This window comes from Bombina bombina, chromosome 10 (genome assembly GCF_027579735.1).
Source record: "Bombina bombina isolate aBomBom1 chromosome 10, aBomBom1.pri, whole genome shotgun sequence".
Classification (NCBI taxonomy): domain Eukaryota; kingdom Metazoa; phylum Chordata; class Amphibia; order Anura; family Bombinatoridae; genus Bombina; species Bombina bombina.
Genome location: NC_069508.1, coordinates 212,921,388 through 212,947,159, shown reverse-complemented (window position 1 = coordinate 212,947,159; position 25,772 = coordinate 212,921,388). Strand labels below are relative to the sequence as shown.

General features: G+C 38.6%; 1 protein-coding gene across 2 annotated transcripts in view; it reads right to left on the bottom strand.

Annotated features, from left to right (window-relative positions):
- AK4 (adenylate kinase 4) overlaps window positions 1-25,772 on the bottom strand; it is a 373,778-nt gene that overhangs the window by 26,891 nt on the left and 321,115 nt on the right. For both annotated transcript variants that reach the window (XM_053693679.1, XM_053693678.1), the window contains exon 5: window positions 6,285-6,403. In XM_053693679.1, coding sequence (XP_053549654.1) covers window positions 6,285-6,403 — 119 coding nt within the window. The remainder of the gene's footprint in view (window positions 1-6,284; window positions 6,404-25,772) is intronic.

The window sequence follows — 25,772 nt, the reverse complement described above, 5'->3', positions numbered from 1 at the left end:
CACACAGTACCTCAGCAATGTAAACGATTCTACATTCCAGCAAAAACGTTTAACATGATAAATAGTTATTAAAAAGGATTAGTGACCTTTAACAGAGTAGTTCCGGTGAAATACCATCCCCAGAATACTGAAGTGTATACATACATGTCATTTTAACGGTATGGCAGGATTTTCTCATCAATTCCATTCAGAAAATAAAAACTGCTACATACCTCAATGCAGATTCCTCTGCCCGCTGTCCCCTGATCTGAAGCCTTTACCTCCCTCAGATGGCCGAGAACAGCAATATGATCTTAACTACTCCGGTTAAAATCATAGTAAAAAACTCTGACAGATTCTTCCTCAAACTCTGCCAGAGAAGTAATAACACGCTCCGGTGCTATTTTAAAATAACAAACTTTTGATTGAAGTCATAAAAACTAAGTATAATCACCATAGTCCTCTCACACATCCTATCTAGTCGTTGGGTGCAAGAGAATGACTGGGACTGACGTAGAGGGGAGGAGCTATATGCAGCTCTGCTGGGTGAATCCTCTTGCATTTCCTGTTGGGGAGGAGTTATATCCCAGAAGTAATGATGACCCGTGGACTGATCACACATAACAGAAGAAAGATGGTTAAATTTCGCTGGACTAACAAAGTTTAACTAGCTTTTGAAAATCGAAATAACAACTTTTCACCTCCTCACCTATCTTAATTTTGCCTAAGCCACAACAACCCTTTTATGTTGAATTTAATGCTTCTGAAACCGCCATGGGGGCGGTATTATCACAAAGAGCTGGTGATAGGGATTATCTTTACCCTGTGGCTTTCTTATCTCAAGTTCTCTCCCCGGCAGAGAGAAACTATGATGATGGGGACAGAGAATTACTTGCCATAAAGACAGCATTCAAAGAATGGAGACACCTTCTGGAAGGAGCTGATCACCCAATTACTGTGTATACAGATCACAGAAAAACCTAAATATCTGCGTACTGCTCGTAGACTTAGAGCCAGACAAGCCCGATGGGCACTTTTCTTTAGTCGGTTTAATATTTATTTTTTATACTGTCCTAGTGCCAAAAATAGAGACTGAACAAACCACTATCCTACAGTCTAAGCACTTCTAAAGCCAATAAAGCCTCTTTATAGGACACAATCCGTCAACAGACTTCAAAACCCAAATCTACCCTTAATCCGTCAGAAGCATCTACACAGTATCCTGAGTACCAGATTCAGGACAACAGAGTGGTAGTACCATCTTCTATGGTTCCCGGGGTACTACATTATTTTCACGATATACCATTGGGTGGATGGTGGCATAAACAAAACTCAGGAATTAATTAATCGTCAATTCTGGTGGCTCGGTATGCAAAAAGACATTAAGAGGCCCATTTATCAAGCCCCGAATGTAGCTTGAGGGCCCGTGTCTAAAGACTGCTGCTCCATAACCCTGTCCGCCTGCTCTGAGCAGGCGGACAGAGATTGCGACAACTCAAACCAATCGAGTAAGAGCGGGTTGATTGACACCCCCCAGCTGGTATAGCCGCAAATCTGCAGGGGGCGGCGTTGCACCAGCAGCTCACAAGAGCTGCTGGTGCAATGCTGAATACAGAGAGCGTATTGCTCTCCGCATTCAGCGAGGTCTGTCGGACCTGATCCGCACTGTCGGATCAGGTTAGACAGACCTTTGATAAATAGGCCTCTAAGTCTTATATACAATCTTGACCTGTCTGTGCAATAAATAAAGATTCATGACAAGCCCCTGTTGGTCTTCTACAGCCTTTCCTTGTAACCACGAGACCCTCGACAGATATAGCCATAGACTTTATTGTTGATTTACCCTCTGCTCAAGGCTACACTTCTATCTTGTTTGTGGTTGACTGGTTTTCTAAAATGGCCCATTTTGTTGCTGCCAATGGTGTACCTGATTCTAACCAAACAGCTATCATATTTCTCCAAGAGATTTTCCGTTTACATGGCTTACCGGAAACTATTGTATTCGACAGAGGTTCCCAGTTCACCTCTAAGTTTTGGACTGCCTTTTACAAGGGGTTGCATATCTAGCAAGCACTATCTACTGCCTTTCATCCCCAAACAGATGGTCAAACGGAGCGCACAAACCAAACCCTTGAATAATACCTACAATGGTATACCACAACATTACAAGATGACTGGATTCAATACCTTGCTTTGGACAAATTTGTTTATAATAACCAAATTCATAGATCTACATCCATGTCTCCTTTCTTGTGTATCTATGGGTATCATCCAACCATATTGCCTGGCTCTCCTCTTCAAAGTTCAGTACCAGCCGCTGATCAATGATCAACGTCTACAAGAAGTTCAACATACATTCTCAATTGTAAAGAAAAGGTAAGTGGAGGCTCAGTAACAATACAAACGCTATGGTGATAGGAAAAGACGTCCTACCCCCGATTATCAAGTAAGGGATAAAGTGCATTTATCAACCTCTCATCTTCAACTTACTCTCCCTTCCAAGAAATTAGGTCCTCGTTTTATTGGACCCTTCATCATTGCTAAGATCATATCTCCAGTTGCAATACATCTCCAATTACCATCTTCCTATCATATTCACCCAGTGTTTCATGTCTCTCTTCTCAAACCAGTAATACCTGATCCATTTCTATCCCATATACCATCTACTCCAGGACCCGTCATGGTGGATGGATCAGAAGAATATGAAGTTAAAGAGATCCTAAATGCCAGAATCCATAGAGGGAGGTTGGAGTACTTCATCCACTGAAAAGGATATGGTCCTGAGGAGAAAAGTTGGGTACAGGCATCTGAGGTTCATGCTCCAGCACGCATCCGAGATTACAGGAAGAAACATCCTCACCATCCTGCTCACAGTCGTCTCCGGAGGTTACGCCTAAAGAGGGGGCACTGTAAGGGTCCTTGACCTGGCTGCTTGCTGCAGCGAATGCGGGGCCTCCGGCGATCCATCTCGGCGTCACACGTGCAGAGACGCCGAGACCAGTCTGATCGATAGCTGCCGCTGCGCACGCAGCCACACACTGCCTAGATTTAAAGGGCAGGCCTCTGATTGTTAGGACTCCCACCTGGAAGGCACAGGTGTGGGATTCCCTATACAGGTATAAGGCTGCTCAGTACAAGTTATTGCCTTGTTCCTGCTTCTCTGTTGTGATACTTGTGTATGCTTATCCTACTGCTGAGACCAAAGACCTCTGCTGTGATACTTGGGTATGCTTATCCTTCTGCTGAGACCAAAGACCTCTGCTGTGATACTTCTGTATGCTTATCCTACTACTGAGATCAAAGACCTCTGCTGTGATACTTGGGTATGCTTATCCTACTGCTAAGACCAAAGACCTCAACTGTGATACTTGTGTATGCTTATCCTACTGCTGAGACCAAAGACCTCTGTTGTGATAGTTGTGTATGCTTATCCTACTTTTGAGATGAAAGACCTCTGCTGTGATACTTGGGTATGCTTATCCTACTGCTGAGACCAAAGACCTCTGCTGTGATACTTGTGTATGCTTATCCTACTGTTGAGACCAAAGACCTCTGCTGTGATACTTGTGTATGCTTATCCTACTGCTGAGACCAAAGACCTCTGCTGTGATACTTGTGTATGCTTATCCTACTTTTGAGATGAAAGACCTCTGCTGTGATACTTGGGTATGCTTATCCTACTGCTGAGACCAAAGACCTCTGCTGTGATACTTGTGTATGCTTATCCTACTGTTGAGACCAAAGACCTCTGCTGTGATACTTGTGTATGCTTATCCTACTATTGAGACCAGAGACCTCTGCAGTGATACTTGTGTATGCTTATTCTACTAAGACCTCTGCTGTGATACTTGTGTATGCTTATCCTACTGCTGAGACCAAAGACCTCTGGTGTGATCTTTGGGTATGCTTATCTTTAATGCTCAGATCAAAAGGCCTCTGCTGTGATAACTATGTATGCTCTCTTGTTCCTGGACATTACAAAATACCTCACCAACAGTACCCGCTGGGTTCTGTGCTTGCTGAGAGACTTGTGCTTAAAGTTTTCATTGTATAAACACTTTAGTTGTTCTAAATCTGGTTCAATATTGACCTCAATTTGATTTACCGGTTTCTGCATTATTTTTCTTCAGTAAAGTTTGTTCAAGAAAAGACTTTGTTTTGGTTTTCTATTCCTGCATACAGAGTCCCAGACCTCCCTCGCCCTCACACTAGCTATCTCTTTAACAAATAACATGAGAAAGAAGCAAATTTTATAATAGAATGGCAGAAGCTCTGTTTATACAAAGACATTTTTTTGTGACAAGAGGTCACAATTTAAAGCTGGAGGAAAGGAGATTTAATCCCCTGCAATGTAAATTTTTCTTCACTGTAAGAGCAGTGAAACTCATTACCTAAGGAGGTTGTGAATGCCAATACCTTAGATATATTTAAAAATGGTTTAGATAGATTTCTGGCTAGAAATTCAGGGATATGATTTCTTGTGTTAAATGGGTCACCTTTTAATGGTCTTAATTTAAACTCGACTGGAGCTTTTTTTGTAAGTATTATAAGATTTGTATAGATTGAACTCGATGGATTTCTGTCTTTTTTCAACCTCATACCTAACAGGACAGATTTTGAGGATATCTGAACTAGAGCACAGGTGACATAATCAGCTGATTAGTAAACAAGGTTATTTTACCTCCTCTAATCCATGGTAATTCTGAAAACCTGGCCTATTGGGGAGGCCTGAGGACAGGTTTGAAAACCGGTGCTCTATACGAATCATAAAAGAAAAAATGTGGGTTTCATGTCCCTTTCAGAGCAATGCAAAACAGAGACCCAAGATAAACACCACTGCTGAGCCAATGACAAGAGGCATATGTACATAGCCACCAGTCGTCACCAAGCTCCCACTAATACATTGCTGTTCTTGAGTTTACCTAGATATGCTTTTCAATACAGGATACAAAGAGAACTAAGTTAATTTGTGAATAGACATAAATTGCAAATAAAATTTCTCTATCTGAATACGGTCAGTTTATTTTGACTGTCCCTTATAAGTAAAATGGCTTCCCCCTTTTCCAGTTAGCTGAAAACAGTCTAAGTCATTACACTGTGTTAAAGAGGGGGCAGTATACAGCATACAATCGCCTTGCCAAGACTTCAGTGTGACAGATCTCAAGATGCACAGATGCGTTTAAACTTCCCCCCATTAAAAATAGTACTAATTTAAATTAAAGGGAAATCATACCCAAATGTTGAAGCAGATTAGATGTAAAAAGCCGACTAGAAAAGGAAGATATTTTACCTCAAAGTTTCCTCAGTAGCCACATCCCATTTTAAAGGGACATTCAGCAGCCAGCCAATCAGGATGCTTGTCCTGGGACTTGCAAGGCAGCATGCATCTGGCATGTGTAAGCACAGTCATGTAATTTCCCTGCTTACTTTAAGGAGGTCTGATATGAAATCTCGCGAGATTTCAGTAACATCTTATGATATCATCGTAAAGCAAAGCATGAACGTAGCACTGCTCATGCTGAATGGCTATTTGCTTTTTTTTTTCAAAAATGTATCTGGACAATAGCTGAAGATAACTGTTCACTGAGCACTTACTATTGTTAGATGTTTTGAGGTAAAATATCTTCCTTTTTTATGTGATCAAGTGATTTAGCATATGGGTATTATGTCCTTTTGCAGAATAACTCACTTGTACAATTCTATAACAGGTTTAGCATATGGGTATTATGTCATTTTGTATATTTATCATGTGACAGAATAACTCACTTGTACAATTCTATAACAGGTTTAGTATATGGGTATTATATCATTTTGTATATTTATCATGTGACAGAATAACTCACTTGTACAATTCTATAACAGGTTTAGTATATGGGTATTATATCATTTTGTATATTTATCATCTGACAGAATAACTCACTTGTACAATTCTATAACAGGTTTAGCATATGGGTATTATGTCATTTTGTATATTTATCATCTGACAGAATAACTCACTTGTACAATTCTATAACAGGTTTAGCATATGGGTATTATGTCATTTTGTATAATTATCATCTGACAGAATAACTCACTTGTACAATTCTATAACAGGTTTAGCATATGGGTATTATATCATTTTGTATAATTATCATCTGACAGAATAACTCACTTGTACAATTCTATAACAGGTTTAGCATATGGGTATTATGTCATTTTGTATAATTATCATCTGACAGAATAACTCACTTGTACAATTCTATAACAGGTTTAGCATATGGGTATCATATCATTTTGTATATTTATCATCTGACAGAATAACTCACTTGTACAATTCTATAACAGGTTTAGCAACATCTTTGTACTGGCGCAGTCTGGCATCCACGTTAATTGGCTTATCCGCTTCTTGTCTGACCAGTGGCTCCCCGGTTAGGTCATCGATACCCTGAATTCGAAACAGAAAACATAATTTATGCTTACCAGATAAATTCCTTTCCTTACGGATAGGGAGAGTCCACGGCTTCATTCCTTACTGTTAGGAAATAGAACACCTGGCCACCAGGGGGAGGCAAAGACACCCCAGCCAAAGGCTTAAATATCCCTCCCACTTCCTCATTACCCCAGTCATTCTGCCGAGGGAACAAGGAAAAGTAGGAGAAGCATTAGGGTATAAATGGTGCCAGAAGAATAAAATAAATAATAGGGGACCACCCATAGACAAGAAAAAACATGCGGGGCCATGGACTCTCCATATCCGGAAGGAAAATAATTTATCTGGTAAGCATAAATTATGTTTTCCTTCCTAAGATAGGGAGAGTCCACGGCTTCATTCTTTACTGTTGGGAAAACTATACCCAAGCACCAGAGGACACTGAATGAATAACGGGAGGGAACAAAAAGGAAGAGGCGGACCCTATTCTGAGGGCACCACAGTCTGCAAAACCTTTCTCCCGAAAGCTGCTTCAGCCGAAGCAAAAACATCAAACTTGTAAAATTTTGAAACAATATGTAAGGAAAACCAGGTAGCGGCCTTACAAATCTAATCTATAGAGGCCTCGTTCTTAAAGGCCCAAGAGGAAGCCACTGCTCTCGTGGAATGAGCCGCTATCCTCTCAGGAGGACGATGTCCCGCTGTCTCATAAGCTAAGCGGATGACACTCCTTAACCAAAAAGATAGGGAAGTCGAAATAGCCTTCTGCATCTTACGCTTCCCCGAATAGACAACAAAGAGGAACATTGTCTAAACTCCTTAGTAGCCTGAAGATAGAACTTCAAGGCGCGAACCACATCCAAATTGTGAAGTAAGCGTTCCTTTGATAAACAAGGATTAAGACACAAGGAAGGAACCACAATCTCCTGATTGATGTTGTGATCTGACACAACCTTAGGAAGAAAACCTAATTTAGTACGTAAAACTGCCTTATCTGCAGAGGCAATAGCCAATAAAAACATAAATTATGCTTACCTGATAATTTTATTTTCTTCTGACGGGAAGAGTCCACTGCTGCATTCATTACTTTTGGGAATTTAGAACCTAGCCACCAGGAGGAAGCAAAGACACCCCAGCCAAAGGCTTCAAATACCCACCCTACTTCCCTCATCCCCAGGCATTCTGCAAAGGGAACAAGGAACAGTAGGAGAAATATCAGGGTGAAAAAAGGTGCCAGAAGAACAAAAATGTACAGCCGCCTCATAAATAAAGCGTGGGCGGGAGCTGTGGACTCTTCTCGTCAGAAGAAAAGAAAATGATCAAGTAAGCATAATTTATGTTTTGCTTCTTAAACGGGAAAAGTCCACAGCTGCATGAATTACTTTTGGGAAAACAATACCCAAGCTAGAGGACACTGAATGCAAACAAAGGGTGGGTACAAACAAGGCAGCTCCTTCGAAAGGCATCACAGCCTGAAATTACTCTACACCCCACAAAAAACTACATACGACAAGCGAAAAACAGGAAGCCCGGGTAACTCCTCATCAGTTACATAACCTGCAAAGCCATGCTAGAGACCACTCAGACTCAGAGTCTGCTAAGCACAAGGCTTCCGAGGAGTCAAACCTGTGGCACTCAACTCCACCAAAAAACATCTATCAACCCCCGAGAGGGAGAAAAGAGGAACCCGTAAGAGATCCGAAGGACCATCCAACACCGGCTCAAGCCAAACTGGCAAAAAGGAAATTTATGCTAAAAATAAATACACAGAGCGCCTCCTAAAAGGCTAAGACACTAGTAGTGACAAGATTATTTAAATAAAAAATATATTGAAATTCTATAGGGGTATATAAAATATTTTATAAGCTACTTATAGCTAAAATATACAAACAAGATACAAAAGTGGATCCACTTAAAATTAACAATAAAATATGCATATATCTATATAAAAAACAATACAATTGTGGTTAAAAACCACAACAATATACAATCTTAATCACAAAATAAATTACAATAAAACAGCTGTTGATGGTTGGATAAAAAATAAATATAAAAACATCAATTTACTGAGTAGGTGTCCATAAATATGTAGGTCCCAAACTTTAAATTCTTTCCAGAGAGTGAATGTCCAATATGAAGATTCTATTTTAAAACAGTTATCCTTATATATCCCTCGATAAACGGTGAAATGATGAAGTGTGTAAAAAAGAAAAACGTAGTGGTTTTCAAATCAAATTTCAAAAATTATTGTGAATATCCAAAAAATCCTGAAAAGATGATGTGATGAAGTGGGCGTGAATAGTCAAAAATGTGTGTACACAAAAATGAAAAAAGAAAAAGGAAAAAATGTAAAAAATAATCCAAATGAATATTTAGGATGTGTTAAAGTGAATAACACACTTATAAAGTGACCCTTATGTGAATACAAGATGTGAAGAGATGCTCCTAAAAAGTTATTCCTGTGTGTAAACGATGAAAAAATACAGAAATGGATCCTATGTCTCAGGGATCAATTCGTTCAAAGATATACCTGTAATAAAACAAATATAACATAGTGCAAAACTGCTATTCAAACTTAGTCAGTAATTGAAAAGAAGCTTACCATATATGTCAACGCGTTTTGGCCCTAAGAACTGGGCCTTTATCAAGACTATAGATGGATTAGCATGGTAGCTCCTTTTATAGCTATTACTGGCCAATAAGTGCCAGTGTTGTTTTGGCGCCAAAAAATAACCTCTACTTCCTGTTCCTGTTGACCTGGAAGTAAAAAAATAACCTCTACTTCCTTTTCCTGTTGACCTGGAAGTAAAAAAATATAACCTATACTTCCTGTTCCTGATGACCTGGAAGTACTATTGAGTTTATTCTATTTTTGTATATATGTTCCTAGTTTCATGGTAAATTCATGCTATGTTTCAAATAAAGTACATGTTCATTTTTATTTGTTTCATTAATATTTGAAAGATAATATTTGCCTAAAATCGGCAAACCGGAAGTGTGTGTTCAGTCATTTATCACCATGGAAACCAATATAAGAGTGAATGAATAGAACAATTTTCAGTCATATATTTAGATTTACCATGCCTGATCTGAAAATAGGCTTAATCTATCCTAAGGTAACTAGCTATTTTTGAAAATTGTAAGGCTGCTTGTTAGGCCCTTCTTTGACAGAAAAGACGAGTGAATGAAAAATGTATTCTACTTAGGGAAGACATCAAAGTAATAAATATTATAGTGGATATGACACTATTAAGGAATACAATAAAATAAAATAGAAGATTCTTATTTAAAAAATATAACAATCTAAAAGGGTCCTAAAATGTAAGCAATAATTTCACTGTCCCTATAGAGATATCTATTTAGGAAAAGCATATAGAATGTCTTCTGGAATGTCATAAAAAATCATATATTTTTTGATATATAGAAATATCAAGAAACCTATTAAGATAAACATTGTCATATAGCCTCCTATATGGAGACGACCCAGGGCTAAAAAACATTGGAATGATAAACATGATAAAAACATTGGGATAATGAACATCGATTGTAAACATAATTAAAATATAATTAAATTGTTCGAATGATAAACATGATAAAAACATTAGGATAATGAACATCGATTGTAAACATAATTAAAATTTATAAAAATTAGAATATTAAAATATTTCAATATTTGAAACTCTCCATCAGTAATAGTAATGCAAAGTGGCAGGTGAAGAGGGGGGGTGCATGGTTATATTAACAGAAGTACTTGAAATCACAATTACAATAAGACCTATCTCTTTCAGTAATAGTAATGCAAAGTGGCAGGTGAAGAGGGGGGATGCATGGTTATATTAACAGAAGTACTTGAAATCACAATTACAATAAGACCTATCTCTTTCAAATGCCTACATATACTCTATGTGGGGGTGTGCCTAATCTATGCTAGTATGAAAATAATATAACCATGCACCCCCCCTCTTCACCTGCCACTTTGCATTACTATTACTGAAAGAGATAGGTCTTATGGTAATTGTGATTTCAAGTACTTCTGTTAATATAACCATGCACCCCCCCTCTTCACCTGCCACTTTGCATTACTATTACTGATGGAGAGTTTCAAATATTGAAATATTTTAATATTCTAATTTTTAAAATTTTAATTATGTTTACAATCGATGTTCATTATCCTAATGTTTTTATCATGTTTATCATTCGAACTATTTAATTATATTTTAATTATATTTACAACAAAAGGGCTATCTCTGCTATGAGAGCAGGATAGTCCAAAAAGAATGCTTGTTTGCACTTGAATTAAATTATTTAGTTTAGTTCGGTCGGTTACTGGAACTTGAGACAGAAAAATATGCCCAATTTTAAAATATAACCTTTATTAGTTGATTTCATAAAAAAGACAGCATGAAGTATGTGTGTATGCTGCCCTTCGAAATGTTAAAAACACTCTCTCTGTTGCAATTATTTAATGCTTAGCCATCACAGTATCTAATATATAGGATACTTAGTAATTCAATTATAAGACCTTGGTAGTGTTACGGGTGTAAATAACGGTTAATCTTCCCTGTGGCTATATAGCCTTATATATGGCCAATCTATTAGATTACCACAAAAGGATATTGGTATTTTATATACCCAATACAATTGAATACTGAGGTCTTAGTAGGTAAATTTGCTCTCAAGTTATGACAAATTGAAATATGTGTATCACAACTCAGGGATTTGGATTATTTATTGCTTAAATCAAGGTTCTAGTAAGATGTGTCTAAACAAGAAAACTGAACCCACTACTCACGAGTTTAAGCTTCACATAACTGAATATTGATCTATGTATATATCACTTATTCATATGAGTTATCACTTAGTGTGTTACTGCAGTATACAACTAAAACTATGTTACTTAGTTGTCTTGTAATTCGGTCAAGTTTGTATTAGTTTCTATGTAATAATCCGTCTACAATTATGAGGGGGGTCACCAAGCATGTACTAGTTTTGATTGGCTATAGTCTGCATTTACTGATACTGTACGCTAAAGTATTTAGTAATAGTCATTCAACATTATAATAAAATATGTAAAGTTCAACAAGCTCACAAAATCTGTGCCAAATATATACTTGTATTATTCTTAATTAATCAAGCTATTATTCCAGTGTGAAATATTGTATCTTGTCACACTGCCTGTGTTTAAGTTTTGCTGCAGCGTTACAGACTGTCAGCTTCTAGTAGCTAACCCAAAATATCTAGTATAATGCCATATACTAAGTACAAAGTATCAGATTTCAAGTATATTGCTATTCTCTCCCCCTCTGTAATATATATTTCGTGTTGCTGCCCAATTATTAGCTAGAAACTTAATAAATCTTATTTAAGCTGTTATACCAAAGTTAGCATTAAGCTCCAAAGACCTGAAAGTTACCCAATTATTTACGCTAAAGAGAGCACCAGGATGTACCTGCTTGTGACTATAAACAGCCACAAATTACTAAGTATGGTTTTTTAAGTAATAATTTTTAAGCTAAAGTAACATATATAGTTTTCCAACAGAGAGGCAATTAAAAAACGAGGACCCCTTTTTTAATTGCCTCTCTGTTGGAAAACTATATATGTTACTTTAGCTTAAAAATTATTACTTAAAAAACCATACTTAGTAATTTGTGGCTGTTTATAGTCACAAGCAGGTACATCCTGGTGCTCTCTTTAGCGTAAATAATTGGGTAACTTTCAGGTCTTTGGAGCTTAATGCTAACTTTGGTATAACAGCTTAAATAAGATTTATTAAGTTTCTAGCTAATAATTGGGCAGCAACACGAAATATATATTACAGAGGGGGAGAGAATAGCAATATACTTGAAATCTGATACTTTGTACTTAGTATATGGCATTATACTAGATATTTTGGGTTAGCTACTAGAAGCTGACAGTCTGTAACGCTGCAGCAAAACTTAAACACAGGCAGTGTGACAAGATACAATATTTCACACTGGAATAATAGCTTGATTAATTAAGAATAATACAAGTATATATTTGGCACAGATTTTGTGAGCTTGTTGAACTTTACATATTTTATTATAATGTTGAATGACTATTACTAAATACTTTAGCGTACAGTATCAGTAAATGCAGACTATAGCCAATCAAAACTAGTACATGCTTGGTGACCCCCCTCATAATTGTAGACGGATTATTACATAGAAACTAATACAAACTTGACCGAATTACAAGACAACTAAGTAACATAGTTTTAGTTGTATACTGCAGTAACACACTAAGTGATAACTCATATGAATAAGTGATATATACATAGATCAATATTCAGTTATGTGAAGCTTAAACTCGTGAGTAGTGGGTTCAGTTTTCTTGTTTAGACACATCTTACTAGAACCTTGATTTAAGCAATAAATAATCCAAATCCCTGAGTTGTGATACACATATTTCAATTTGTCATAACTTGAGAGCAAATTTACCTACTAAGACCTCAGTATTCAATTGTATTGGGTATATAAAATACCAATATCCTTTTGTGGTAATCTAATAGATTGGCCATATATAAGGCTATATAGCCACAGGGAAGATTAACCGTTATTTACACCCGTAACACTACCAAGGTCTTATAATTGAATTACTAAGTATCCTATATATTAGATACTGTGATGGCTAAGCATTAAATAATTGCAACAGAGAGAGTGTTTTTAACATTTCGAAGGGCAGCATACACACATACTTCATGCTGTCTTTTTTATGAAATCAACTAATAAAGGTTATATTTTAAAATTGGGCATATTTTTCTGTCTCAAGTTCCAGTAACCGACCGAACTAAACTAAATAATTTAATTCAAGTGCAAACAAGCATTCTTTTTGGACTATCCTGCTCTCATAGCAGAGATAGCCCTTTTGTTGTAAATAAAGTTTTCCCTATGCTTATGCACTGCTTCCTAAGTGTTCAGATATTAATCTAAAACTGCATTACTGAAAGCAAAAATTAAAAGTTAAGAAACAAAACACTTAGGCAGAATACTCTTTGAAACCTCACAAATAAAGGTTCAAACTTTTCCTTATATTTTAATTATGTTTACAATCGATGTTCATTATCCCAATGTTTTTATCATGTTTATCATTCCAATGTTTTTTAGCCCTGGGTCGTCTCCATATAGGAGGCTATATGACAATGTTTATCTTAATAGGTTTCTTGATATTTCTATATATCAAAAAAATATATGATTTTTTATGACATTCCAGAAGATATTCTATACGCTTTTCCTAAATAGATATCTCTATAGGGACAGTGAAATTATTGCTTACATTTTAGGACCCTTTTAAATTGTTATATTTTTTAAATAAGAATCTTCTATTTTATTTTATTGTATTCCTTAATAGTGTCATATCCACTATAATATTTATTACTTTGATGTCTTCCCTAAGTAGAATACATTTTTCATTCACTCGTCTTTTCTGTCAAAGAAGGGCCTAACAAGCAGCCTTACAATTTTCAAAAATAGCTAGTTACCTTAGGATAGATTAAGCCTATTTTCAGATCAGGCATGGTAAATCTAAATATATGACTGAAAATTGTTCTATTCATTCACTCTTATATTGGTTTCCATGGTGATAAATGACTGAACACACACTTCCGGTTTGCCGATTTTAGGCAAATATTATCTTTCAAATATTAATGAAACAAATAAAAATGAACATGTACTTTATTTGAAACATAGCATGAATTTACCATGAAACTAGGAACATATATTCAAAAATAGAATAAACTCAATAGTACTTCCAGGTCATCAGGAACAGGAAGTAGAGGTTATATTTTTTTACTTCCAGGTCAACAGGAAAAGGAAGTAGAGGTTATTTTTTTACTTCCAGGTCAACAGGAACAGGAAGTAGAGGTTATTTTTTGGCGCCAAAACAACACTGGCACTTATTGGCCAGTAATAGCTATAAAAGGAGCTACCATGCTAATCCATCTATAGTCTTGATAAAGGCCCAGTTCTTAGGGCCGAAACGCGTTGACATATATGGTAAGCTTCTTTTCAATTACTGACTAAGTTTGAATAGCAGTTTTGCACTATGTTATATTTGTTTTATTACAGGTATATCTTTGAACGAATTGATCCCTGAGACATAAGATCCATTTCTGTATTTTTTCATCGTTTACACACAGGAATAACTTTTTAGGAGCATCTCTTCACATCTTGTATTCAAGACATTAAAGGGTTTAGTAAAACTGAGGCCGTGGGTATTTTACATAAAATGGAAAATTCAAGAACAAGGGGTCATGAGCTCAAGCTAAAGGGTAGTAGATTCAGAAGTAATTTGAGGAAGCACTTCTTTACAGAAAGAGTGATTGATTTATGGAATAAACTTCCTCAAGAGGTAGTAGCAACAAACACTGTGGGGGACTTTAAAAATGCATGGGACAAGCATAGGGCTATCCTACGAACTAGATAAGTTTATACTGTTAGGTAAGGTCGGGCAGACTTGCTGGGCCTATGGCTCTTATCTGCCGTCAATATCTATGTTTCTATGTTTCTATAAGGGTCACTTTATAAGTGTGTTATTCACTTTAACACATCCTAAATATTCATTTGGATTATTTTTTTACATTTTTTCCTTTTTCTTTTTTCATTTTTGTGTACACACATTTTTGACTATTCACGCCCACTTCATCACATCATCTTTTCAGGATTTTTTGGATATTCACAATAATTTTTTAAATTTGATTTGAAAACCACTACACTTCATCATTTCACCGTTTATCGAGGGATATATAAGGATAACTGTTTTAAAATAGAATCTTCATATTGGACATTCACTCTCTGGAAAGAATTTAAAGTTTGGGACCTACATATTTATGGACACCTACTCAGTAAATTGATGTTTTTATATTTATTTTTTATCCAACCATCAACAGCTGTTTTATTGTAATTTATTTTGTGATTAAGATTGTATATTGTTGTGGTTTTTAACCACAATTGTATTGTTTTTTATATAGATATATGCATATTTTATTGTTAATTTTAAGTGGATCCACTTTTGTATCTTGTTTGTATATTTTAGCTATAAGTAGCTTATAAAATATTTTATATACCCCTATAGAATTTCAATATATTTTTTATTTAAATAATCTTGTCACTACTAGGCCTAGATTTAGAGTTCGGCGGTAGCCGTCAAAACCAGCGTTAGAGGCTCCTAACGCTGGTTTTGGGCGCCCGCTGGTATTTGGAGTCAGTGATTAAAGGGTCTAACGCTCACTTTTCAGCCGCGACTTTTCCATACCGCAGATCCCCCTACGCCATTTGCGTAGCCTATCTTTTCAATGGGATCTTTCTAACGCTGGTATTTAGAGTCGTTTCTGCAGTGAGCGTTAGAGCTCTAACGACAAGATTCCAGCCGCCTGAAAATAGCAGGAGTTAAGAGCTTTCTGGCTAACGCCGGTTTATAAAGCTCTTAACTACTGTACCCTAAAGTACACTAACACCCATAAACTACCTATGTACCCCTAAACCGAGGTCCCCCCACATCGCCGCCACTCGATTAAAATTTTTAACCCCTAATCTGCCGACCGCCACCTACGTTATACTTATGTACCCCTAATCTGCTGCCCCTAACACCGCCGACCCCTGTATTATATCTATTAACCCCTAACTTGCCCCCCACAACGTCGCCGCAAGCTACTTAAAATAATTAACCCCTAATCTTCCGACCGCAAATCGCCGCCACCTACGTTATCCCTATGTACCCCTAATCTGCTACCCCTAACATCGCCGACCCCTATGTTATATTTATTAACCCCTAATCTGCCCCCCACAACGTCGCCGACACCTACCTACACTTATTAACCCCTAATCTGCCGAGCGGACCTGAGCGCTACTATAATAAAGTTATTAACCCCTAATCCGCCTCACTAACCCTATCATAAATAGTATTAACCCCTAATCTGCCCTCCCTAACATCGCCGACACCTACCTTCAATTATTAACCCCTAATCTGCCGACCGGAGCTCACCGCTATTCTAATAAATGTATTAACCCCTAAAGCTAAGTCTAACCCTAACACTAACACCCCCCTAAGTTAAATATAATTTTTATCTAACGAAATAAATTAACTCTTATTAAATAAATAATTCCTATTTAAAGCTAAATACTTACCTGTAAAATACATCCTAATATAGCTACAATATAAATTATAATTATATTATAGCTATTTTAGGATTAATATTTATTTTACAGGCAACTTTGTTATTATTTTAACCAGGTACAATAGCTATTAAATAGTTAAGAACTATTTAATAGTTACCTAGTTAAAATAATTACAAATTTACCTGTAAAATAAATCCTAACCTAAGATATAATTAAACCTAACACTACCCTATCAATAAAATAATTAAATAAACTACCTACAATTACCTACAATTAACCTAACACTACACTATCAATAAATTAATTAAACACAATTGCTACAAATAAATAAAATTAAATAAACTATCTAAAGTACAAAAAATAAAAAAGAACTAAGTTACAGAAAATAATAAAATATTTACAAACATAAGAAAAATATTACAACAATTTTAAACTAATTACACCTACTCTAAGCCCCCTAATAAAATAACAAAGCCCCCCAAAATAAAAAATTCCCTACCCTATTCTAAAATACAAATATTACAAGCTCTTTTACCTTACCAGCCCTGAACAGGGCCCTTTGCGGGGCATGCCCCAAGAATTTCAGCTCTTTTGCCTGTAAAAAAAAACATACAATACCCCCCCCCCAACATTACAACCCACCACCCACATACCCCTAATCTAACCCAAACCCCCCTTAAATAAACCTAACACTACCCCCCTGATGATCTTCCTACCTTGTCTTCACCATGCCAGGTTCACCGATCCGTCCTGGCTCCAAGATCTTCATCCACCCCAAGCGGGGGCTAGACATCCACTGAAGAAGTCCAGAAGAGGGTCCAAAGTCTTCCTCCTATCCGGCAAGAAGAGGACATCCGGACCGGCAAACATCTTCTCCAAGCGGCATCTTCTATCTTCTTCCATCCGATGACGACCGGCTCCATCTTGAAGACCTCCAGCGCGGATCCATCCTCTTCTTCCGACGACTAGACGACGAATGACGGTTCCTTTAAGGGACGTCATCCAAGATGGCGTCCCTCGAATTCCGATTGGCTGATAGGATTCTATCAGCCAATCGGAATTAAGGTAGGAATTTTCTGATTGGCTGATGGAATCAGCCAATCAGAATCAAGTTCAATCCGATTGGCTGATCCAATCAGCCAATCAGATTGAGCTCGCATTCTATTGGCTGTTCCGATCAGCCAATAGAATGCGAGCTCAATCTGATTGGCTGATTGGATCAGCCAATCGGATTGAACTATATTCTGATTGGCTGATTCCATCAGCCAATCAGAAAATTCCTACCTTAATTCCGATTGGCTGATAGAATCCTATCAGCCAATCGGAATTCGAGGGACGCCATCTTGGATGACGTCCCTTAAAGGAACCGTCATTCGTCGTCTAGTCGTCGGAAGAAGAGGATGGATCCGCGCTGGAGGTCTTCAAGATGGAGCCGGTCGTCATCGGATGGAAGAAGATAGAAGATGCCGCTTGGAGAAGATGTTTGCCGGTCCGGATGTCCTCTTCTTGCCGGATAGGAGGAAGACTTTGGACCCTCTTCTGGACTTCTTCAGTGGATGTCTAGCCCCCGCTTGGGGTGGATGAAGATCTTGGAGCCAGGACGGATCGGTGAACCTGGCATGGTGAAGACAAGGTAGGAAGATCATCAGGGGGGTAGTGTTAGGTTTATTTAAGGGGGGTTTGGGTTAGATTAGGGGTATGTGGGTGGTGGGTTGTAATGTTGGGGGGGGGGTATTGTATGTTTTTTTTTACAGGCAAAAGAGCTGAAATTCTTGGGGCATGCCCCGCAAAGGGCCCTGTTCAGGGCTGGTAAGGTAAAAGAGCTTGTAATATTTGTATTTTAGAATAGGGTAGGGAATTTTTTATTTTGGGGGGCTTTGTTATTTTATTAGGGGGCTTAGAGTAGGTGTAATTAGTTTAAAATTGTTGTAATATTTTTCTTATGTTTGTAAATATTTTATTATTTTCTGTAACTTAGTTCTTTTTTATTTTTTGTACTTTAGATAGTTTATTTAATTTTATTTATTTGTAGCAATTGTGTTTAATTAATTTATTGATAGTGTAGTGTTAGGTTAATTGTAGGTAATTGTAGGTAGTTTATTTAATTATTTTATTGATAGGGTAGTGTTAGGTTTAATTATATCTTAGGTTAGGATTTATTTTACAGGTAAATTTGTAATTATTTTAACTAGGTAACTATTAAATAGTTCTTAACTATTTAATAGCTATTGTACCTGGTTAAAATAATAACAAAGTTGCCTGTAAAATAAATATTAATCCTAAAATAGCTATAATATAATTATAATTTATATTGTAGCTATATTAGGATGTATTTTACAGGTAAGTATTTAGCTTTAAATAGGAATTATTTATTTAATAAGAGTTAATTTATTTCGTTAGATAAAAATTATATTTAACTTAGGGGGGTGTTAGTGTTAGGGTTAGACTTAGCTTTAGGGGTTAATACATTTATTAGAATAGCGGTGAGCTCCGGTCGGCAGATTAGGGGTTAATAATTGAAGGTAGGTGTCGGCGATGTTAGGGAGGGCAGATTAGGGGTTAATACTATTTATGATAGGGTTAGTGAGGCGGATTAGGGGTTAATAACTTTATTATAGTAGCGCTCAGGTCCGCTCGGCAGATTAGGGGTTAATAAGTGTAGGTAGGTGTCGGCGACGTTGTGGGGGGCAGATTAGGGGTTAATAAATATAACATAGGGGTCGGCGATGTTAGGGCAGCAGATTAGGGGTACATAGGGATAACGTAGGTGGCGGCGGTTTACGGAGCGGCAGATTAGGGGTTAAAAGTGTAATGCAGGGGTCAGCGATAGCGGGGGCGGCAGATTAGGGGTTAATAAGTGTAAGGTTAGGGGTGTTTAGACTCGGGGTACATGTTAGGGTGTTAGGTGCAGACGTAGGAAGTGTTTCCCCATAGGAAACAATGGGGCTGCGTTAGGAGCTGAACGCTGCTTTTTTGCAGGTGTTAGGTTTTTTTTCAGCTCAAACAGCCCCATTGTTTCCTATGGGAGAATCGTGCACGAGCACGTTTTTGATGCCGGCCGCGTCCGTAAGCAACTCTGGTATCGAGAGTTGCATTTGCGGTAAAAATGCTCTACGCTCCTTTTTTGGAGCCTAACGCAGCATTTGTTTGAACTCTCGATACCAGAGTTAAATTTATGGTGCGGCCAGAAAAAAACCCGCGGAGCGTTAACAGCCCTTTTACCGCCGAACTCTAAATCTAGGCCCTAGTGTCTTAGCCTTTTAGGAGGCGCTCTGTGTATTTATTTTTAGCACTACATTCACCTTTTTGGGGGCGCTGGTACCCACAATACTAGGAGCTACAGACACAAGGTTGAGCGCTGTCAGATTTTAACAAAAAGGAAATTTATGCTTACCTGATAAATTGATTTCTTCTATGATACGACGAGTCCACGGATTCAACCTTTACTTGTGGGATATTATCCTCCTGCTAACAGGAAGTGGCAAAGAGCACCACAGCAGAGCTGTCTATATAGCTCCTCCCTTGACTCCACCCCCCAGTCATTCGACCGAAGGTATAGGAAGAAAAAGGAGAAACTAAAAGGTGCAGAGGTGACTGAAGTTTTAAACCAAAAAATATAATCTGTCTTAAATTGACAGGGCGGGCCGTGGACTCGTCGTATCATAGAAGAAATCAATTTATCAGGTAAGCATAAATTTCCTTTTCTTCTATAAGATACGACGAGTCCACGGATTCATCCTTTACTTGTGGGATACAGTACCAAAGCTATAGGACACGGATGAACGGGAGGGACAAGACAGATACCTAAACAGAAGGCACCACTGCTTGTAGAACTTTTCTCCCAAAAATAGCCTCCGAAGAAGCAAAAGTATCAAATTTGTAAAATTTGGAAAAGGTATGAAGGGAAGACCAAGTCGCAGCATTGCAAATCTGTTCAACAGAAGCATCGTTTTTAAAAGCCCATGTGGAAGCCACCGCTCTAGTAGAATGAGCTGTAATCTTTTCAGGAGGCTGCTGTCCAGCAGTCTCATATGCCAAACGGATGATGCTTTTCAGACAAAAAGAAAGAGAGGTAGCCGTAGCTTTTTGACCGCTACGCTTTCCAGAATAGACAACAAACAGAGAAGATGTTTGACGGAAATCCTTGGTCGCTTGCAAGTAAAACTTCAAGGCACAAACCACGTCCAAGTTATTTAACAGACGCTCCTTCTTAGAAGACGGGTTAGGACACAGAGAAGGAACAACAATTTCCTGATTAATATTCTTATTAGAAACAACCTTAGGAAGGAATCCAGGTTTAGTATGCAAAAACACCTTATCAGAATGGAATATAAGATAAGGCGAGTCACATTGTAACGCAGATAGCTCAGAAACTCTTCGAGCAGAAGAGATAGATACTAAAAACAGAACTTTCCAAGATAGAAGCTTAATATCTATGGAATGCATGGGTTCAAACGGAACCCCTTGAAGAACATTTAGAACTAAATTCAAACTCCATGGCAGAGCAACAGGTTTAAACACAGGCTTAATTCTAACCAAAGCCTGGCAAAACGACTGAACGTCTGGGACATCAGCCAGACGCTTGTGTAGTAAGATTGACAAAGCAGAAATCTGTCCCTTTAAGGAACTAGCTGAAAACCCCTTCTCCAATCCTTCTTGGAGAAAGGACAAAATCCTAGGAATCCTGATCTTACTCCATGAGTAGCCATTGGATTCACACCAATAAAGATATTTAAGCCATATCTTATGATAAATTTTCCTAGTGACAGGCTTTCGAGCCTGAATCAAGGTATCAATGACCGACTTAGAGAATCCCCGCTTAGATAAAATCAAGCATTCAATCTCCAGGCAGTCAGCTGCAGAGAAACTAGATTTGGATGTTGGAACGGACACTGAATGAGAAAGTCCTGTCTCAGTGGCAGTTTCCACGGTGGCAGAGATGACATTTCCACCAGGTCTGCATACCAAGTCCTGCGTGGCCACGCAGGCTCTATCAAGATTACAGAAGCCTTCTCCTGTTTGATTCTGGCAATCAGACGAGGTAGAAGAGGAAAAGGAGGAAACACATAAGCCAGGTTGAACGACCATGGTACTGCTAGAGCATCTATCAGTACTGCTTGAGGATCCCTTGATCTGGACCCGTAACAAGGAAGTTTGGCATTCTGACGAGAAGCCATCAGATCCAATTCCGGTGTGCCCCATTGATGAATCAATTGTGCAAACACCTCCGGATGGAGCTCCCACTCCCCCGGATGAAAAGTCTGACAACTTAGAAAATCCGCTTCCCAGTTCTCCACTCCTAGGATATATATTGCTGATAGATGGCAAGAGTGAGTCTCTGCCCATCAAATTATTATGGAAACCTCTATCATCGCTAGCGAACTCTTTGTTCCCCCTTGATGATTAATATATGCTACAGTCGTGATATTGTCCGACTGGAATCTTATGAAATTGGCCGAAGTAATTTGAGGCCACGCCTGAAGTTCGTTGAATATCGCTCTCAGTTCTAGAATATTTATTGGTAGTAGGGACTCCTCCTGAGTACACACACCCTGAGCCTTCAGGGAATTCCAGACTGCACCCCAGTGCAAGAGGCTGGCGTCCGTCGTCACTATGACCCATTCTGGCCTGCGGAAGCACATTCCCTTGGACAGATGATCCTGTGACAACCACCAAAGAAGAGAGTCTCTGGTCTCTAGATCCAGATTTATCCGCGGAGATAAATCCACATAATCCCCATTCCACTGTCTGAGCATGCACAGTTGCAGTGGTCTGAGATGTAAGCGAGCAAACGGAATTATGTCCATTGCCGCTACCATTAGTCCAATTACCTCCATACACTGCGCCACTGATGGCCGAGGAATGAAATGAAGTGCTCGGCAAGTGGTTAGGATCTTTGATTTTCTGACCTCCGTCAGAAAATTTTTCATGTTTACAGAGTTCCTAGGAATGGAACTCTTGTCAGAGGAACAAGTGAACTCTTTTTTATGTTCACCTTCCACCCGTGAGTTCTTAGAAAAGATATCCGTGTGAGATTTGGCTAGATGGTAAGTTGACGCCTGAATCAAAATATCGTCCAGATAGGGCGCCACTGCTATGCCCCGCGGCATTAGAACCGCCAGAAGGGACCCTAGCACCTTTGTGAAAATTCTAGGAGCTGTGGCCAACCCGAAAGGAAGGGCCACAAACTGGTAATGTTTGTCCGAATGGTCTCCATCTTGAAGGATAGGACTCTGAGAAATTTGTTTAGAGTTTTGAGATCTAAAATCGGTCTGAAGGTTCCCTCTTTTTTGGGAACCACGAACAGATTGGAGTAAAACCCCTGCCCTTGTTCTACTTTTGGAACTGGGCAGATTACACCCATGGCATATAGGTCTTCTACATAGCGTAAGAACGCCTCTCTTTTTGTCTGGTTTACAGACAAACGTGAAAGATGAAATCTCCCCCTTGGGAGAGAATCTTTGAATTCTAGATGATACCCCTGGGTCACGATTTCTAATGCCCAGGAATCCTGAAGTCTCTTGCCCAAGCCTAAGCGAAGAGAGAAAGTCTGCCCCCAACTAGATCTGGTCCCGGATTGGGAGCAGCAGCGGGCTTCTTGGCCTGTTTACCTTTATTCCAGGTCTGGTTAGGTCTCCAGACTGACTTGGATTGTGCAAAATTACCCTCCTGCTTCATGGCGGAGGAGGAATTAGAGGGGCCACCTTTAAAGTTTCAAAAGGAACGAAAATTATTTTGCTTGGCCCTCATTTTAACCGTCTTGTCCTGAGGAAGGGCATGGCTTTTACCTCCAGTAATGTCGGAAATGATCTCCTTCAGTTCAGGCCCGAATAGCTAACAGCTTAGATTTTGATGACACATCAGCAGACCAAGACTTAAGCCATAACGCTCTACGCGCTAAAATGGCAAAGCCTGCATTCTTTGCCGCTAATTTAGCCATTTGAAAAGCGGCATCTGTAATAAAAGAGTTAGCTAGCTTGAGAGCCTTAATTCTATCTGAAATATCATCTAATGGGGTCTCAACCTTAAGGGACTCCTCTAGAGCCTCAAACCAAAAAGCTGCTGCAGTAGTTACAGGAACAATGCATGCTATAGGTTGTAGAAGAAAAACCCTGATGAATAAACAATTTCTTTAACAGACCCTCTAATTTTTTATCCATAGGATCTTTGAAAGCACAACTGTCCTCAATAAGTATAGTTGTACGCTTAGCCAGGGTAGAAATAGCTCCCTCCACCTTAGGGACCATCTGCCAGGAATCCCGAATGGTGTCAGATATGGGAAACATTTTCTTAAAAGTAGGAGGGGGAGAGAACGGAATGCCTGGTCTATCCCATTCCTTGGTAACAATGTCCGAAATTCTTCTAGGGACTGGAAAAACATTAGTGTAAGTAGGGACCTCAAGATATTTATCCATCGTACACAATTTCTCTGGTGGTATTACAATAGGGTCACAATCATCCAGAGTCGCTAAAACCTCCCTGAGTAACAAGCGGAGGTGTTCAAGCTTAAACTTAAAGGCCGTCATATCTGAGTTTGTTTGAGTGAACATCTTTCCTGAATCAGAAAGTTCTCCCTCAGACAGCAATTCCCCCACCCCTAAATCAGAACACTGTGAGGGTACATCGGAGATGGCCAATAAAGCATCAGAGGGCTCAGCATTTACTCTAATACCAGACCTACTGCGCTTACCCTGCAAACCAGGCAGTTTAGATAATACCTCTGTAAGGGTAGTAGACATAGCTGCAGCCATATCTTGCAGGGTGAAAGAATTAGACGCACTAGAAGTACTTGGCGTCGCTTGGGCGAGCGTTAAAGGTTGTGACACTTGGGGAGAAGTAGATGGCATAACCTGATTCTCTTCTGACTGAGAATTATCCTGAGACATACTTTTATCAGCTAAAATATGTTCTTTGCAATGTAATGCCATCTCAGTACATGAGGGACACATTTGAAGTGGGGGTTCCACAATGGCTTCTAAACACATGGAACATTGGCTTTCCTCAATGTCAGACATGTTAAAACAGGCTAGTAATGACCACAAACAGACTTGAAAACACTTTATTTTGTGAAAAAAATAACAATCTGAAAAAACAGTACTGCGCCTTTAAGAGAAAAAAAACATACAATTTTTCCAAAACTGCTTTAAAACGATAAAATTATCACAATTTTATGATAAATGCATCCCAACTTGTCAGTTAAGTTTGCCCCACAAGGAAAGGAATACTTAACTCTTAAGACCAAAAAACGTTATGCTAAAAAACCTAGCCATGTGGGTTCATATACCCATTTAGTGAAGCCATGTGTACCCTCCATTCTTAAAATAAAGTAAAAACGTTTGTCATAAAAAACTTTATCTTTTACTCCCAACATAGAAACATTTGCCCACAAACATCATATCATCAGTGTCAACTATTTTTTTATAGCCCAATATACAGGTCCAGTAATACCCCTCTCTATGCATTAGGATTACTGTTTACCCTTTCCCTCATGGGGATACTGTCAGCCAATTCTGAAATAACCCAGTCTCTCCAGAAAAAAATGACTGAACATACCTCAATGCTTGTAGCATGAAAAACGTTCCTCACACTGAAGTTTCTTAAGTACTCCTCAGCCATTCTGTGGGAACTACTCTGGATCTTAGTAACAACCGCTAAGATAATCAGTCTCCAGGCAGAAGTCTTGCTTGAAGAAAATAAAAACTAACATTTTATCACCTCTTTCACTTTACCCTTCCTATTACTTAGAGTAGGCAAAGAGAATTACTGGGGGGGGAGTCAAGGGAGGAGCTATATAGACAGCTCTGCTGTGGTGCTCTTTGCCACTTCCTGTTAGCAGGAGGATAATATCCCACAAGTAAATGATGAATCCGTGGACTTGTCGTATCTTATGGAGGAAACCCTATCTCCCCCGAGAGGAAGAATAGAAGGCCCTATGAGATATCAAAAGGATCCAATCCAACTTAGAGCAACCCAAGGTTGCCAGAGGACAACTGTCCAGAGAAACAAATTCCATAAGAGGACAAGGACCAGAAGATAGGCCCATAGTCAGGAGAAAAACGTCACTAGGATGACCAGAAAGTCACCCACATAACCTTGACACTGCACCATACCAACCATGGTGATCCAGAAAACCGAGAGTTCCCCCTTGTAACCTAGACAAGTCAAGACACGTCCAGCTAAACAAGCATAGACACGCAGAGACAGAAAACTGTGTCTAGCCTCTAAAAAGAGCTCTCCAAAAGGGCACA